Consider the following 19,534-nt stretch of genomic DNA (forward strand, 5'->3'; position numbering starts at 1 on the left):
AGTAGTTTGCCTATTGGGTATGATTTAGATAATTATTCCCTGTTGGATGACATATATTTGACAAAAACTGTGACTGAAGAAAAAAATGTTAAGGATTGGCCTCATTAGTATAGAAGAGGTGTGAGAAAGAAAAACAATTTCTGAGCCAAAATGAGCCGATGCTCGTCATCAGTTGTCAGAATGCTTCACAAAATACAATGCTTGCACAAATAAACTATTAAAGGTGATAGGAATGAGTATGATGTGATGTACAGAATATGAAAAATCATTACTTTTTTTTCTCTTTTCTGTTTTGTATGTGAAATATTGTGTGGTATAAAGTTTTGAAATAAATAAAAGCAAAGTCTGTTAATTGTATCTTAATTTTGAAGTAAAGGTTATGGGTACATAAGAGGGCATTGATTAAGTACTTCTGTCAACAATAAAGAAATACTCGTCCATGCTCATATGTCCCTGGAAATGGAGCATATGGTGTCCCATTGAGGCCTTCCAAGATGGGTGAGTGCATCATCTAGGAATGACATTTTGCTTTATTTTTGTAGGTATCTTCTTAAGATTTCAGTTGTGTTGCCCCTTAATTAGTTCATGATGACACAGCATGGAAACAGACCTTTCGGTCCGACTTGTCTGCACGACCAGATATCCTAAACTGATCTAGCCCTATTTGCCAGCACTTGGCCAAATCCCTCTGAAACCCTTCCTATTCATGTACTCATCCACATGCCTTTTAAATGTTGTAATCGTACCAACCTCCACCACCATCTTTGGCAGTTTGTTCCATACATGCACCGCCCCCTGTGTGAAAAAGTTGCCCCTCGGGTCCCTTTTATGTCTTTCCGCTCTCATCTTAAACCTTTGTCCTTTAGTTTTCATCTCCTCCACCCTAGGAAAAAGTGGCTATTGACCCTATCCATGCCCCTCATGATTTTATAAACCTCTATAAGGTCACCCCTCAGTTTCCGATGCTCCAGCAAAAACAGCCCCAGCCTATTCGGCCTCTCCCTATAGCTCAAACCCTCCAACCTTGGCAGCATCTTCAGAGTTTTATTGATTTGTGGTCAAAGTCAAAATCTCTTCCTAATAGTGCTGTGGATGTCCATACAGTCCCCTTGAAAGACACAAAAAAGCAAAGTAAAGCTGATGATGGGAATCTGAACTGAAAACAGAAACGCCCAGAAAAATTCAGCAGATCTGGCAGCATCTCTGGACAGAAAAACACAATTAATGTTTTGAGTCTGATATGACTCTTCTTTGGAACTGAGAGGGGTTTGAAAATGATAGTTTTTAGACTTTGGACAAAGGTGAAGGATGAGTGAGGGGAGCAACAGATGAGTGTGGAGGCCAAGCACAAAAGACAGTGGGGTTGCTATTGTCTTTGAAGATGAATGGAGGTGTAAAAATTGATGTCAATTAAGGTGTGAAAGGGAGAAAATGGGTCCTCCCTGCAGGGAGCAGAATGAATAAGACACAAGCATTACATGTTTGTGATGCTGGGAGAGGGGGAAGAATGTAAGGAAAATGGAGGACAGGTATCATGAAGTCAAAGTCTGAAGTTGAAGGTTGTAAAGTGCCTAAATGGAAAGTGAGATGTTCCTTAAACTTCCATTGTACTTCATTGGAACATTACAGGCCCAGGACAGAAATGTTAGCAGGAGACCAAGTTATTTTGTTTTTTACAGGGTTTGAGGAGAGACTAGAGGTTGGTAGGGAGAAGGGACATTTAGTAGAAGATTGGCATTTAATTTACTAATTAACCAACTGGTTTTAGAATGAGTTAACATCAAAGATGCATATTCAACTGCTTATGGAATCAATTTCCAAGCTTATTGCTGATTTAAATCAGACAAGAAACTGAGAATTTCCTTTGAATTTGGTGGAAGATAGCTGGAAACCAAGGATAGATGCATAAACAGGGGTTTCCAATGTTCGTCTGCTGAAGGTATGGTGCTACAATAAAAGATCTTGTGAAAAATCTCCTTGTTTATGAACAAAATCTAATGGATTCATACATAATTGTTGCTGTTGTACAGATAAAATTAACATAACGTTGTACATTGCCTCGACATTTTATTTATTTTGCTAAGCAGAATATGAATATGAATCATTACAGTTGTAACCAGGTGATTTTGTGGCCAATCAGATTCAAATGGATTTACATGATACAGTGTCACCAATGCACTGATACTGATTGACTATTCTCTTCAGTTTTAATTTAGAAGAAAATTCAGGTTGTAGAAAAAGAAAATGGGGTGGGGGGGAAGAAAATGAGTGAAATAGTGAATGTTTCATAACAGAATATAACTGAACTAGACTGGAGGAAAAACCTTCTAATTTTAAGATCATGAGGTTGTAAGTTGTACTTGTGTTTGTGTAATGATTGAGACCAGTTGACCTTGTTAACTACAAGGCTCTTGATAGGGATGGTTAACCTGGGCCAATCAGGAAAGACTTGGCTGACCAATATAACCAGCAGATTAGAAACTCCTCAGTTGTGGACCGTGGACCGTCTTAGTGACAGGACCTGGTCTCTGTGCAGTAATTTCAGTTTGTAATGTGGCATTCCTCATGTTAGTTTTGAACTTTGGTTGTAGACAAAATGCATAACCTGCAGTAAAGACTAGGAATGTTGCAGTGAAAAATGTACCACCTGACCTCCCCCAAAGCCTGTCTATTATCTACAAGGCACAAGTCAGGAATGTGATGGAATACCCGCTGCTTGCCAGGATGAATGCAGCTGCAGTTACACTCAAGGAGCTTAACACTATCAAGGGCAAAACTGCCCATTTGATTAGCACCACGTGTACACACATCCACTCCCTCCACCACCATTACTCACTGACAGCAGTTTGTACCATCTAAAAGATGTACTGCAGAAATCCATTAAGGCTTCTTAGACAGCACCTTCCAAACGCACAACCACTCTGTCCTGAAGAACAAGGACAGCAGATACATGGGAATACTACTATCTACAAGTTTCTTTCCAAACCACTCACCACCCTGACTTGTAAATAAATCTTCATTCCTTCAGTATCACTGGGTCAAAATCTTGGAAATCTCTCCCTAATGGCGTTATGGATCCATCTATAACCCATGGACTGCAATGGTTCAAGAAGGCAGCTCACCACTACCTGCTCAGGGCAGCTAGGGCTAGGAAATTAAAGTTGGCCTGGCAACTTTTTAAAAAAGCTCCATAACTATTATAGCAAGGCTTTGCAGAACCTATCAGAACTTCCAACTTGTGCAAAAATGCCACCCTGCAATAAGACATGCACGTATGATTCCGCTGCTCGGTTTTGGGGAGCTATTCAGCAATGTATTAATAGATCCACGTCAAAAGTGAGTTACCAGTATCCTTACCATTGTGGATATTGCTACCCATTTCCAGGGATTGTTCCCCTGAAAATCTCATTTGCTAAAACAATGGTGAGGAAATTGGCTCAAATCTCCACCAGTATGCTCTGCCCACTGAGAGATCCATTTGAATCAGGGCTGAAATTTCAAATTATTCCAGGAAGCCAAGGGTAACATTGACATGATCAAAAGAAAATGCTCAGTGTATCATCCTCAGTTATGAAGTGCTGAAATGGCACTACCTGACCTATAAACAATGATCAGAGCATATTACCATGACTGGGAAAAAGGACTGAGTTTTCTTCTATTTGTCACCAGGGACTGACACAATGAGTCAGCTGGTTTTACACCAGTTGAATTGGTTTACAGGTAAAAATGCAAGGGCTCTGAAACTAATGAAATAGAGAGTTTTATAACAAGAAAGTCTTCATGTTGAATTACATAGCAAAGTTCTGAGAGTGGTCAGAGAACACTTCAAAATTCGCCAGACAGTGATGAAACAACAGGCAGACAAATCTGTCATGGCCCGAGCCTTTTAGACTGACATCTGGTTCAGTTCTGTCGGGAATCCTGAAGTAGCTGTGAATTTGCTTGAAGCAGCAAATTAATAAATCACAGAACTGTTCTGAAGAAGAGTCATACTGGACTTGAAAGTCTGCTTCTCTCTCCATGGATGCTGCCAGACCTCCTGAGTTTCTTCTGGCATTCTGGGTTTCTGATTTCCAGTGTGCTCTGATCTCCTATGTAATCAAAGCTATAATCTTTCTTAGATCATCCACTTGGCACTTTTGGCTGAAGATTATCGTGAATGCTTCAACTTTATCTTTCGCGCTGATGTGCTGGGGTCCCCCAATATTAAGGATGTGGATATTGATGGAGCAGCCTTCTACGACTCATTGAATTGTCCTCTGGTGTCTGTGACTAGACGAGGCAGGACTGCAGAACTTAGATCTGATCCATTAGATGTGGAATTGCTTAGCCCTGTCTGTCACTTGCTGCTTCTGCTGTTTGGCACCCAAGCAGTCCTGTTTTGTAGTTTTACCTGGTTGACACCCCATTTTTAGTTATACCTGGTGCTGCTCCTGGCATGCTGTCCAGCACTGTTCATTGAACCAAAGTCCATCCCTTGGTTTGATGGTAATGGTTGTGGGGGGATGTGCTGGACTGTGATGTTGCAGATTGTGTTGGACTATGACTCTGCTGCTGTTCATGTCCCACAGTGCCTCATGGCTGGCCCAGGCTTGAGTTGCCAGATCTGTTTGAAGATTATTCCATTTAACACTGTGCCACATAACACGATAAAGCCTACTCTCCATGTGAAAATGAGATTCTGTCTTGAAGGTCTGTCCGGTGGTCAGTCTTATGATTATGTCATAAACTGGTGCATCTGTGGCAGGTAGATCAGTGAGGAGGAGATCAAAGCTGTTTTCCCTCTTCATTTGCTCACCACCTGCCACAGACCCAGTCTAGCAACTGCGTCCTTTAGGACTTGACCAGCTCGATCTGTGGTGCTGTTGCTGAGCTACCCTTGGTGATGGACATTGAAATTCTCCCTCCTAAATTACACTGTATCCTTGTCACCCTCAGTGCTTCCTCGAAGTGCTGTTCAACATGGTGGAGTACTGATTCATCAGCTGAAGCAGGCAACGTGGTAATCCGGAGGAGATTTCCTTGTTTGACTTGTTGCTATCTGACTTCATGAAGTATGTACTTGATGTACTTGAAGACTCATAGGGCAGCTCCCACCTGACTATACCACTGTGCGGCCACCTCTGCAGGGTCTGTCTTCCTGGTGGGACAGGATATATCTAGTGACGGTGATGATGTGTGTAAGCTATGATTCCAAAGCATGACTGTGTCAGGCTATTGCTTGATTGGTCTGTGAGACCAGCTCTCGCAATTTTGGCATGAACCCCGAGATGAGAGTAAGGAGGACTTTGCAGGGTTGACAGAGCTGTTTGCCATTGTCATTTTCAGTGCTTTATTCAATGCCAGGCGGTCCATCCGATTTCATTCATTTTTTCCTTTCTACTGGTTGATACAACTGAATGGCTTGCTAAGCCATTTCAGAGGCATTTTAAAATCAGTCATGTTGCTGTGGAATCGAATGGAGTACCAAGTAGGGGTGGGAATTTAGTTCCCAAAAAGGGCATTCATGAACCAGAAGGATTTCAATTCCAAATTTTTATTCCGACATCTGTGTTGGGATTCAAACCCGGGTTCTCAGAACATTACCTGAGTGTCTGAATTACGCATCCAATGATAAAACTGCTAGGCCATCACCTCTCCTCATTTGATCGTCCAAATAGAGATAGTTGCAGGTACCTTAGTCCTCATTGGGAATATCATTGCAGGATGACAGGTATTACTGTATTTTAGATTTGTTGGGGCTTCGTCTATGTAAGTGCATGCATGTCTGTCAGACTAACATTGTTGGTGCCACTTTGCATGCAGACCAGCTGCTGAGACAACTGAACCAACCAACTACAAATGTAACACATCCAGGTAACTCTTCTCCCCCCCTGATGCCCACAATATCTGCAGCTTTGAATTTAGCTCAGGAACTCTGAGCCAAACTTGCTTATGCTGCAAATGCTTATCACAGATATGGTTGTTGATAGGGTGCTATCCATCAGTGATTTTTCTTCTCCTATAGATAAGTGGCTAGTATTCCTAACGGCCCGGTTGATACGGAAAAGTTAATGTGAGGAGACTGACAGAAAAGAGCCATTTAAGCAGTGATCTAACTGGAACAAAAAAAACTGCTCAAACAATCCGTTGATAATCAGAAGTTACTCAATAATACTTAAATGAAAAAAATGGCATGGGGCATAAAAGGCAGCATTTCAATCACTTATACTGTGATTTTGATTACTTTGATTTAGAGAGGTTATTTTGAATGGCAAGGCAAAGTGCATTTTCAGTTGTATGGTTGTAAAAGCTTTTTCTTTCTCCTGCTGTTCTGTATGTATAGAATGCATATTGATTCAATGTGTGCACGTCAACTAATTTCCAGTTAAAGTAACTGGCACAGTTTTGAGAAATTATTGTGCTATAATAGCTGGATGATAGAAAAACTTTCCTTCTGTAATATTAAGTCAATCTTACCATGTAGACTTGTCCAGAAACTTGCAACTTTGCCAAAGGTGATCCAGATTATGAATTGCTCCACTAAAACTAATTTTATGACTTGTTAATGTGTGGATATGCTGAATGAAGTCTTCCAAGACCAAGATTTGTCAGTAAATTTAGATCTACAATTACGTGAAGTGTGCATTGTGTTATCTATTTATGTAACTTTGCTGCCTTTAATCTCGAGGTGACTTTGGGATATTAATTACATGTGTCTGATAAACTATGGTCTAGAAACCTTTGGATAATCAGATCTGGAATGCAGAAATGGATTTTAACAACACAACTTAAGTGGTTACATCAAGTTATAAAAAGTCTTTAACCTTTTGATTGGATAAACACAAACAGTACGTTTTAGAGAAGATTTAAAACCTTTTCAGGATTTTGTGTGCAGACATCAGTTCATTTGCAGTGTCAGGTTTGACTATGTACTTTGAAAAAAAAATAACTCAAGTATGTTCTGTTTGAACTGTAATTTGTTAATAAGTCTCTGTCAGTTTGTTGCAATTTTGGAACTGATGTTAAGAGAAATGTAAGTGTAGACGACATCAGCTTTTTATTTTAGAATCAGGGGATTGAATGCTGATACTGCATCATTAATAATGCAGTGTAGCATTTAGCTGCTGCTTCATATCCAGCTGCACTTAAGCTCGTGACAGTCAGATCTTTGCAGGGAGCCATTATCTAGTTGCAATGGATGTTTAGAGGAGGAGAGGGGGGTTTCTGAGCCTAAAGAAATTTGCTTTTAAATTTGGGATTTTTTTTATTTAACTAACATAAGATTTGATTGTCTTTTGTATTTTTCATGGTCATTAACATAAATCCTAGCCAGTTCAAAAGTTTAGGAGCTCTTTACAAATTTATTTATTAACTTTCAAATATTCTATTCCATATTTCCTTTAGATATGTTATTATGTTAAAAGTTATTTTTCACTACCCATTTCTTGGCTATTTTAGCTGCTTTTTTTTCATGCAATAACCTCCCTTGAGTTACCCCATGACATCACGGGGAAAAAAAAACTAAGTAGTCGATGTATGGTGAGCAGTGGATTGTTGGTGTCTGGCCTGATGAAGCTGAGAGGCAATCAACCCAATGAATGAAACATTGCAGATATTCAAGTAATTAGCAGTTCCCTTGCAAGGAAACAACAGCAATGCCTTTAAGATAAATCTTAAAGCTGCTTTGCTTTAAATTTCAAATGCCGGAATGGTAGCCAGGGGAGAATTGACAAGATTTTGGAGTCTAGAGAGCCTGCAGCTTGGTATGTATGGCAAAACATTACTGCTGATTTGCATGAAACTGAAATGAATGCTAAAGTCACATGGAGAAGATATTTCTTAATTAAAATGGAACTCAGAAGATGTGTGAAGAGTTTACTTAAAATATCATACTCTGAATTTTACTTTAAAATTGAGAGAGTTTAAGACCTAAAGATAGAAATTTATGAAAAGTGTTCTGTACTGTAGATTTTGGTTTTGTAAATTGAATGTAGCAATGACTAAGCATATATGGATACCCGACATTATTCTGATCATAATTTTGTTATTTGAAAAGAGAAGTAACCGAATCCAGACCAAAATTGTTAGGAAAAAAAGGTTTTAAAGTTCATTTTATATATGATAACAACAAAAATGTTTAAATGTCGCTCTATTAATATCATAATTCAAAATTTCTTCTGTCTTAAGTTTTTTGACAAACATTTGTCATTTTTGGGAAACTGACCCCCTGTGCACTAAGTGAATGCACTAACCAACAAGATATTTCATTTGAAACCATTTGGTTTACTAATAAATCTGAGTTTTTCTATTGTATGGGGAGATAGAGGAATGCATGAATAAATGGAGACATTAAATATTATTTTAAAGCGGTGTTTGAATTTAGAGAGACAATGTTTTTGTACCCAGAAAGTGAGAAAAGCTTTTTATCATGCTGTCATACTGTGCAACATAATTCTTCTGTAATGTGCTTAGAAATCGGAGAGTCCAGTTTGGTTAGTAACCACAAAAAAAGTACTTTAAAAGAACGCATTGCCGTTAAGCAGAATATACTCACTTAAGTAGAGAGAAGACGTTGAACACAGTAAATTATTTTTCATATGTAAAATTTGAAAATAAAAGTCAAGTAGTCTCAAGATTGGTTGACTTAAACTCAGACCTCTCTTCACCAATTTTTTTTGATGTTGTCAGTTTAAAAACACATGGGGCTGAATTTTCATCTGGGAGGATGGAAACTTTTGGGAGAGAATAGAAAGCTAAAATTGGCAAAATTGACAGCATGTTGGGGAAACTGGCTGCAAGCTGCAGACATGTATAAAAGCTAGGAGAAGGAGTATGCCATCCAGCTTTTGAGGCTGAGTTCTGCATTTGACACCTGTGTGTTGGGCTGCCTGCATTCAATCAATATGGGAAGCAGCTTATCAATTTTCATCACTTAACTGCTCAAGTAGAGTGATATTTGTTTTTACACAGCTCTCCTGAGCTTCCTGAAACTCACCTATGAAACCAACTCAATTACATAATGACAATTAAGGGAGCTAAAGCAATCACAGTCAAAGATGCCAATAAATACTCAACATTCACAGCTGCTTTCCTACTTGCTAGTTGGATTGGATTTGTTCAGAATATTTGTGACCCTGTAATTTACAGGTTACTTTCTATACTTGAGGTTTACTTTGCATTATCAGGCTTTCAATGGCTTTCACATCACTTGACTTTGCAAATCAGGTGCAGGGTGTCAGTGACTACACGTAAGGCAATCTGCAGTCCAACCAGGCATAGTTTGTAAACTACAGGGCTTCCATTCCATCAATTTGCCACTGATGTGCTGCACTAGCAGTGGTGTGCGAAAGAAAAGACCCTAATGTTGATCTGTGTAAAATTCCTGGGCTGTGATTGTTTCATCCAATGGCAGTTTTGACTCCCAGATCTCTTTGCAACTGGAAGCAGGTTTGAGGAAAGGATGCTAGACAATCAAGTTACACTGTAAATTGGAGTCATGATGCCCATCAGAAACTTGTCAATTGAAGTCCAATAACTCTATAATGAATGCTATATTATTAACAGCTGTGTAATTGAGCAGACCACCAGCACATAAGTGTTTCAGGTGCCTTAGGCAGGTGCTCTTCGATAAGCATCATTTATTATGGTGGTTTGCTGTGTGCCACACATCATCGAGCCTTTGATATGTAAGATCATCAAGGTGAAGAGCTCTCATCCTCCTTGGATGATTTGAAGGACAAAGTGGAAGAGGCTGAGAAGGTAAAGAGTAATGAGGACCGTGCATCTGCTTGTATTCCTTCCAGGGATGCCCTTATTAATACAAGGTTTACACCAGGAAATGCAATGGTGACTCTTTGTCCCATTCATGTCATTGGCACAAAGGTGTTCTGCAATCAACCAAACAATCACTCAGTATTTACATGGGCATTGACCTGCATAAATTCATATCCTCATATCCAGCATCAAATAAGTTCAAAGACCACTTATCATTCTAAATCAAAGAATGGATAAGATAGGAAATTGGTAAAAGACAATAACACTTGTTTGAATAAATCTTTAAAACATTAATGAGCATTGCCTGAGGTGCCCAAGTATACCCATGTGCAAATAGGGAACTTTATCTTTCCCTTTTCTCCTTCTCCTAAGAGGTCCAAGTTGTGTCACAAAGATAGAAGCAGACTGCTCAGATTCCAGTTATGGCTGTTGACATGCTCTTGAGCAAAGTTGTCTGCATGTTTGAGCTTGAGAGTCCTGATAAAGACTGCGTCTAGTAAAGGGCTCTGTTATCACCAGATAAGGACCATGTAAGCAACTGAATGAAAGGTCAATGGGCCTTTGGTGAGAGTTCAAAAGGCTTTGAGTGAAGTCTCCATTACTTCCATGATCCCTTTTTCTGGCTTTGCACCCAAAGCCCAGCTGCACTTCACTGATCCCACTGTGTTGGAGAACACTTGCAGATAATTGTGGCTTAGCAAGGCTGAAGCTAGGGTGTCTGTCAATTTATTTAAGTGGGAGACATATTTGCATTCAGAGTCTGCATGATGGTGTTTAATGGCATGATTTATTTGATTTCAAACTGTGATGATCCACAGTGCTAGCCACTCCATCAATATACTGTCACTGAAGCAACTGCAGGCATCATAGCCTGTTTATCAACCTACAGTAGAGGAGCTTAGTAAAGTTATTAATTTACTGTGGACAAAGTTTGAAGTGCTCATGTTATATTGTGTGAACTCTTCTAGCACGAGACTAGAACTCTTGCATTTGCACAAACTCTTCTGTCTTTGTTGGAGGGAGACAGCTGTCCCCTAGGGTATATGTGATGGCAGTATTGTGCCCCTGTAAATGACAAGGGCAATCGCAACAATTGCACTAACTTTTGAGGCATCTTCCTGCTGATCATAAGAAACGTGTCTGCCCATGTTGCACTTGTTGGACTACAGACCTTGGCTGAATGCATCTATCCCAAATGCCAGTGTGGGTTCAGAACTTGAAAAATCCAGAACTGCAATGGTCTTCTCAGCCTGGCTGTTGTAAGAGAAGTAAAAGAGACCACAATGCATTGTCTTTGTCTATCCCTCACCAAAGCATTTGACCATGTGAGTAGAAGCTGCCTATTTAAGCAGCTTGAGAAAGCTGACTGCCTGCCATAACTGCTCAGTGTGATTGAAGCATAGAAAATCTGTGCAGGAGTAGGCCATGCAGTCCTTCGAGCCTGCTGTCTCATGCATTATGATCATGGCTAACCATCCAACGCAATAGCCTCTTTCCACTATTCCCCCATATCCTTTGATCTCTAGTCACAAATGCTATATCTAACTCCTTCTTGAAATCATACAACGTTTTAAGCTTAACAGCTTTGTATGGTAGCAAATTCCACAGGCTTATCATTCTCTGGGTGAAGAAACTTCACCTCATCACATTCCTAAATGGGTTACCACGTATCCTTAGACTGTGACCCATGGTTCTGGACTCCCTTGCCATCAGCAACATTCTTCCTGCATCTACCCTGTCCAGTCCTGTTAGAATTTTATAGGTTTCATTCTTCTGAACCCCAGTGAATATAATCCTAACGTATCCAGTCTCTCTCCTCTTGTGTCAGTCCTGTCATCCCAGGAATCACACTGGTAAACATTCGCTGCACAAGAACATCCATCCACCGATTAAGTGACTAAAACTACACTATTCCAGATGTGATCTCACCAAGACCTTCTTTAATTGCAGCAAGTCATCTCTACTCTTGTATTTGAGTCTTCTCACTATGAAAACCAACATACCATTTGTTGCCTTTCCTGCCTGCTGCACCTCCATGCTTGCTTTCAGCAACTGTTGTACCAGGAAACTCAGGCCTTGGTGCATGTTACCCTCTCTCAATTTATAGCCAGTCAGATGATAATCTGCCTTACTGTTTTTGCTGAATAAGGGGACTTTAAGAATAAACTAGATAACTTGGGACAACAGTCATATAAAGGGCAGACTAGCTAGAGGTGAAGAGTTGAAATTGTAAACCAGTTGGTTGTGTTATTACAGTCTGGCAGCAATTTTTTTTTCCCGTTCAGTTCCTCGCCCATAAACTGTACAGTACTTCATCAGGGCAGTGGTGCAGGTAGCAGAACTTGGCTTCTGTGCCCAAGTACTGGGAAAAGGAAGCAATTAGCCAGATTCCTGCCCCGATTGCTATTTACTGAATCAGGTTGAAAACTTGCTTGCATAGAATTTGAGTAAGTGCCAGATTGGGTCTTAGAGTCATAGAGTCCTACAGCATGGAGACAGGCCCTTCAGTCCAAACTGATCCATGCTGACCAAAATGTCCATCTATGCTAATTCCATTTCCCTGCACTTGGCCCATATCCTTCTAAACCTTTCCTATCCATTTGTCCAAATGCCTTGTAAATGTTGTTAATAAACCTGCCTCAACCACTTCCGCCGGCAGCTCATACACAGAGGGTGGTACACATATGGAAAAAAAAAAGTTGTCCCTCAGGTTCCCATGTATTCTTTCCCCTCTTACCTTAAACTGATGCCCTCTTGTCCTCGATTCCCTTAATTATGATATCCCTTTTGTGAAATAACTGACTATGATTCATATTTGAGCTAATATATGAAGAGAAGTGTATAGATTAGGTAATAGTGCTTTACATCTTTAAGAAATGCTTTCAGGAGAGAAAGTAAAACTGGTAGAAAGGAATTTTTTTTGGGGAGAGGAAATGGGGAAGAGGTTATGGCACACAAGATGAATGTAATATATGCACATTTGTTGCACTTTTGTTCATTTTCTTAATGGTAGTTGCACATTCTGTTCACTAAATGTACATTCTATTACTGATCTTAGAGGAATAAAATACAGGCTTTTAGCATTGCTCCTATTTGGTCAGGAATGATATGCTGCTGTGCCTATTGCCTTGCTGAGCAATAAAATTACAGTAATTAGGACAATGTTTTCTGCATTGCTATTTTTGTTAACAGAGAAAAGCATTCATGTTGGAGTGTCACCCAAATTAGTGTTCTATGTTTAATACTTTTACTAAAATTTATTCATGGGATGTGGACGTTGCTGACCAGACTAGTGTTTATTGCCCATCCCTAATTGACTAGAGGTCAGTTGAGAGTCAACCACATTGCTGTAGGTCTGGAGTCACATGTAAACCGGAACGAGTAAGGATTTTTTTTTCAATTCATTTACCTGAAGTGGGTGTCACTATCCAGGCCAGCATTTGTTACCTATCCCTAATTGCCCAGAGGGTAGATAAGTTAATGACATTGCTGAGGATCTGGAGTCACATGTAGGCCAGACTAGGTAAGCACAGCAGTTTCCTTTCCTAAAGGACGTCAGTGAATCAGATGGGTTTTTCCTGATAGTCAGCAATGGTCATCGTTAGACTCCTAAATTCCTCCATCTGCAGGATTTGAACCCAGGTCCCCAGCACATTATCTGGTTCTCTGGATTATTGGTCTAGTGATTAATACCAGTAGGCTATTGCCTCCAGTGATGGCAGATTCCCTTTCCTAAAGGACATTAGTGAACAAGATGGATTTTTCTGATAGTTGGAAATGTTTTGTGGTCATCATTAGCCTCTTAATTCCAGATATTTATTTTAATTGAATTGAAATTCCACCATCTGGCAGGATTTGAACCCGGGTCCCCAGGACATACTTGTAAATGTGAATGTGTTCCTTCTAAAAACAAAATGAAAAATCTTTTAAAAATGTTCAGTTCATGTTTAGCTTTTAACAATGGTAAGGATCATAACAATATACTGCGGGAAACCAAGGCTATCAAGGGATACGTCCTTTAGTAAATTTCAAATTGACAAAATCCTTGGGTTATGCAACTTCTGCTTAAGAATCAAATTATGTTGTAATGGTGCAAGTGAAATATAATGGTAAACTATCTCAGTGGTTGAATACTCAAGAGTTTTTGCAAAATCTGAGTTACATTCCAACTTATTATACTGTATTGGTAAAGAGAACAATGCCTTTCACAAACTCAGGACATGCAGAAACATCTCACAACTGATGAAATATTCTTGAAGAGTAGTTCTTGTTCTGTTGTGGGGAAATGCAACAACCAATTTGTGTAGGAGTTCATCATCAATAATGTGATGACTAGCATTAGAACCTCTTTCTGAATTTAATTGAGGCATAAATGTTGATCTGGGCGACAAGAGAACTTCGCTGCTTATCAAATATTTTATCTCCACCAGAATAGACTGAACCTTAGTTTAATGCCTCAACTGAAAGACTGTATCTCTGATAATTCAGCACTTTCCCAGTGCATTAGCTTAGTTTCTAGGTTGGACTTAAATCCCTGACTTTCTAACTTCATGGTGAGATGGCTACCGTTCAGCTAAAGCTCACTCTAACCTTATCTGACTCGATCCATCCGACAAAACTATTGTGATGTTTAACACGATTTGGCTTAAATTCGTTAAACGGCATTCTGACGTGGAAACTATTTGTGGTTTTCAGCCAGCCTCCCAATCTAGGTGTGGTGAATAATGTTCCTTTTAAAACCCATGCATGCATGACTGGGTAGCAATCTGGTATGTAGTTGCACATTGAAGTAAACTGATTACTTTGAACTTTGACAGTTGATTGGGAGACATCTTCATGATTGAAGTTATTATTTTAAATTGTAAACTGCCTGTGTGCTCTGGGGAATTTCCAGTTTGACCACTGCAAAGAAAATCAGCCACAGAGCAAGGGTCAGTGTGGCTCAGTTGTAGAATCACAGAATGATTACAGCATTGAAAGGGGGCATTTTACCCATTGTTTTGCCAGGTTTCTTCTGCTGTAAGAGCAGTTTATCTTGTTTCTTTCAACTGCTGCTTCCCTGTACACTTACAATTCTTTTCTCTTCAGTGTATCGAAAAGCACAATTGAATTTACCTCCACCATACTGAGACAGTGTGTTTCAACTACAAATCACATGCTACATTAAAAGCTTTTCCACATGCCGTCTTTGGTCCATTTTCTAAGCACCCTAAATCAGTGGCTTCTGGCTCCAACATGTTTCAATCGATAGTTTCAATCTACACTCTGCTGCCCCCATGATTTAAACATTCATCAAGTCTTCTCTCAATCTCTTCTTCAAGAACAACTACTGCTTCTTCAATCTGTCCGTGGACTGAAGTCCCTAATCCTTGGAATCATTCTTGGAAATCTTTTGTACACGGTCACTAAAACCACCACATCGACCCTAAGGTGTAGCACAAGCCACAATACTCCAGTTGACGCTAAGCTAGTTTTGTATTTATCTATCAATGAATTCCTGGATCCCATATGCCTTTTTAACCAGTTTCCCGAATTGCCTGTCGACCTTTATTTATTTGTGTAATAACACATGGCAACTGGAATTGCTGATGTACCACCCCTTTTAGAATTGTATCCTTTATATTGCTTTCCTTGGTTATCCTACCAATGTGTATCATTTAACATGCCTCCACATGAAATGTTATCTGCCACTTGCCATCCTTTCAGCCTGTGTAAATGCCATATACATTCCTCTCTGTTTACAATACCATATCTTTAGGTATTGTAAATATCTGCAAATGTTGACATTATGCCCTGAACACCCAGGTCTGGTGCATTGATATATATTGAGGAAAAATAGTACCAAATCTCGGATATACCTCTGTGTGCTTTCCTCACACGGGTCAAGCAACTGTTCGTCAATATAGTCTGATTTCTGTCAGCGCTACCTTTGTGGTTGTGCTTCTGAATCTTTTAATTCATGGGCTTCAATTTTGGCAAGCCTATAACTAGACACTTCATCAAATGTAAAAAGTTCATGTGTACCACATCAACTACATTACACCATTGATCATCTTTGTTGATTCTCCTTGAAACTCAAACAAATTATTTCACAATTTGCCCTTATTAGGTCATGCTTACTTTTTTATTCTTAATCTACAATGTTTCATTTTGTCCCAGATATCATCTCCATCAACTTTTCGCCATCAAGTTTAATCTTACTGGCCAGTGGTTACTGACTTTATCTTCGTTCACTCTTTTTGTAATGTTTACAATTCTCCAGTCATCTGGGAAAGGGGAATAAAAAGATTATGGAAAGTGCTTTCACATTTTCCAGCAATGCATCCCTCAATATCCATTGATGCATCTTCTCAAGTCTAGATGACTGATCAACTCCAAATACAGCCAACCTTATCAATTTTTACCCCATCCAGTTTTTTTGGCTGTCTCTTGTTTCACTAGTACCTTGTCATCACTCCTTCATGATAAGTATAGTTGTGATGTATTCATTTAGTATTTCAGCCACACCCTCTGTCTTCATACATAGGTCTCATTTTTGGTCCCAGTTATCCCACCCACTCCTCTTATTAGCCTTTTAATATTTATAAGCCGATAGAAAATATTTGGAGGTCAGTTAGCTTTGATTTTGAGTTCCATTATAAAACTTGATGGCCAAGTCATTCATAAATTGGCTAAACAAGTTAATACCAACCTGCAAATCCTCCAGCAAGCGTCCACGGCTGATGGTAAAAGTGGGAGAGTTCCTCAGTCAGCTTGATGGAAGAAGTACCTACCATCACTGTTCGTTATTCCACTCTACAACATGCACGTAAAAGTCATGTTGCCACACAATGTAGATTCCCTGGTGGATCTGTCACTTACCACTGCCACCAAGCTGCCCGTATCGTACAATACTGTCTCTTTGCCCATTTCATTTCCTTTTCACTTACCCTCTGAATGTTCGATATTCAACTTGGCTTTCACTTATAAACTTGGCATTTATCATACGCAACCTTTTCAGCTTTATCTTACACTTGCCTCTTCAATCAACTTGTATCTTTGGTTGTTCTACCTATTCCGCTCATCTATATCGTTACTGTATCTAAGCTAAGTCTGCCTTAACAGCAGCTGCTTATTTGATTCCATTTTTGTCTACCAATTAGAATCTACTGACCTAGGTACATCTGTTCTCATCCCAATGAAATTAATCCTCCCTCAATTAAGTGCTTTTTTTCACTCAGGGTTGTTCCTTGCCTTTTGCATAGCTAACCTAAACCTTATGACAGTATGATTGCTGTTCTTTGTGCGCCCTACTGATCTGGAGATAACTACAAAAAAGATTGAGGATAGGATGGCGCCAGTGACAGGCCGAATGGTTGGAATAACATAATAGGTTTGGGGTGGCACGGTGGCTCAGTGGTTAGCACTGCTGCCTCACAGCGCAAGGGTCCTAGGTTCGATTTCACCCTTGGGTGACTGTGTGTGGAGTTTGCACATTCTCCCCGTGTCTGCGCGGGTTTCCTCCGGGTGCTCCGGTTTTCTCCCACAGTCCAAAGATGTGCAGGCTAGGTGGATTGGCCATTCTAAATTGCCCTTAGTGTTCAGGGATGTGTAGATTAGGTGGGTTATAGGGGGATGGGTCTGGGTGGGATGGTCTGAGAGTCAGTGTGGACTTGTTGGGCCAAAGGGCCTGCTTCCACACTGTAGGGATTCTATGATCAAGATCTATGACCTGCATACCCTGAACCTGATTTAATAATGCCTCCTTCTTCAAGGGGCAGAAACATACAGATTTAAAACAAAATTCTCCTGACCAAACTTCAGACACTCTTCTGTCCTCTCTGCCCTTTATACTGTTATTATCACAGTCTTTGTTAAAATAGAACACACAGAACAGTGCAGTACAGGAACAGGCCATTTGGCCCACCATGTCTGTGCTGACCGTGATACCATTCTCAACTAAACCCATCTGCCTACACGCAGTCCATTTCCCTCTATTCCCTGCTTGTTCTTGTGTCTGTCTGATTGCCTCTTAAATGTTGACTTGTATCTGTTTCTACCACATCCCTGGCAGCGTGTTCCACCCTCTGTTTCTAAAAAAAAAACACTTGCCTCACAAACCTTCTTTAAACTTTCCCCGTCTCACATTAAACCTATGCCCCATTGTATCTAACATTTCCACTCTGGGGAAAAGTATGCCAACTATCCACCCTATTGATGCCTCTCGTAGTTTTATTTCCTTCTATCAGGTCGCCCCTCAGCTTCCAACACTTCAGCAAAAACGATCCAAGTCTGTCCAATCAATCCACGTAGCTAACATACTCTAATCCATGCAACATCATGGTAAATCTCTTTTGCACCATCTGCAAAGCCTGCACATCTTTCTTACAATGCGGTAACCGGAACTGCGCACAACACTCCAAATCTGGCCTAACTGAAGTCTTATACAGCTGCACATGACTTGCCAAGTTTCATAACCAATGACACGATCAAAGAAGGCAAGCATGTCATATGATCCCTTTATCACATTGTCCGTTTCTGTTACCACTTTCAGGGAGCTGTGGACTTGTACCTCCCAAGATCACTCTGTACATTAGTGCTCCTGAGGGTCCTACCATTTACTGTATAGTTTGCTCTTGCATTTGACCTCCCAAAATGCATCACCTCTGACTTGTCTGAGTTAAACTCCATCTGCCCAACTTTCCAACTTATCCGTATCCTTCTGTGTTCTTTGACAACAACTTTCACTGTCTATAACGTCAACAGTCTTCGTGCCATCTGCAAGCATCTATGTATATGGAACACCACTGGTCACAGACCTCCAGTCAGAACCACCTCCACCCCCAACCGAGCCAGTTTTGCATCCAACTTAACAAATTACCCTGAATCCAATGTGACTTAATCTTCTGGACCAGCCTACCCTATGGGACTTTGTCAAATGCTTTATTAAAAAGTCCATCTGAACAACGTTTACAGCCCTATCCTCATTAATTATCATTACTTTCTCAAAACCTCAATCAAATTTGTGAGACAAGACCTCCTCTGCACCAAGCCATGCTGACTATCCCTAATGAGTCTATTCTTTTCCTTTACTTACGTTAATAGTAAGTCGGTGCTATAGTTTTTGCTATTTAAAATTCTCTGCACATTTGCTTCTTTGTACCTTTGCTGCTAGTTCGTGGCATTTGGAGTTTCTATACTTTTTTTAATGAAAGCCTTGTATCCAGGAATGTTTTGTACCCAGCCCTTTTACTGAGTCAAGTCTCAGTTATCACTCAGTCATATGGAAATGTGGCAATCTCCATCTGCAACTTACCAGCCTTATTTATCGTGCTTCATGCAGTCATCTCCATGCACTGTAACTCTATTTAAACAAAATTGTGCTCTCATTTAGTTTGGCCCCATGTAATACCATACTTTTTATTAAAATTCTAGTGCAATCTCATTCTCCCAATCCTTTGTTTACTTGAAAATATGTCTTTTTAATGGTACATCCAACAGAGTGATGAGGATGGATATTTTGTTATAGACTGTTTATACCATACGATTTACTTGAATAAAATTAATTCACGTTGCATCACAGTGCATATGACCCCTCAGGAGCTTTGGCTGCTGCTGTCCATGTGAAATATTGGTATTTGAATTGAGTGGCTTGGTTCTTTCATTGGTTAATTGCTCTAAGAACAATCAAACTAACCAGCATGTATAATAGAAGCAAATATTCATAAACAAGCCAATCTCTTGACAAAATATTTAGCTTGTTGCGCAGGCTGCCAAGAAGTATGAAATATTGGCCTAA

General features: G+C 39.9%; 1 protein-coding gene across 1 annotated transcript in view; it reads left to right on the top strand.

Annotated features, from left to right (window-relative positions):
- The window catches only part of LOC109917764, a 222,244-nt gene that overhangs the window by 175,309 nt on the left and 27,401 nt on the right, over window positions 1-19,534 (top strand). The window contains exon 5 of the mRNA XM_048597929.1: window positions 1,680-1,699. Within this exon, the coding sequence (XP_048453886.1) occupies window positions 1,680-1,699 (20 nt within the window). The remainder of the gene's footprint in view (window positions 1-1,679; window positions 1,700-19,534) is intronic.

This window comes from Rhincodon typus, chromosome 6 (genome assembly GCF_021869965.1).
Source record: "Rhincodon typus isolate 14 chromosome 6, sRhiTyp1.1, whole genome shotgun sequence".
NCBI lineage: Eukaryota > Metazoa > Chordata > Chondrichthyes > Orectolobiformes > Rhincodontidae > Rhincodon > Rhincodon typus.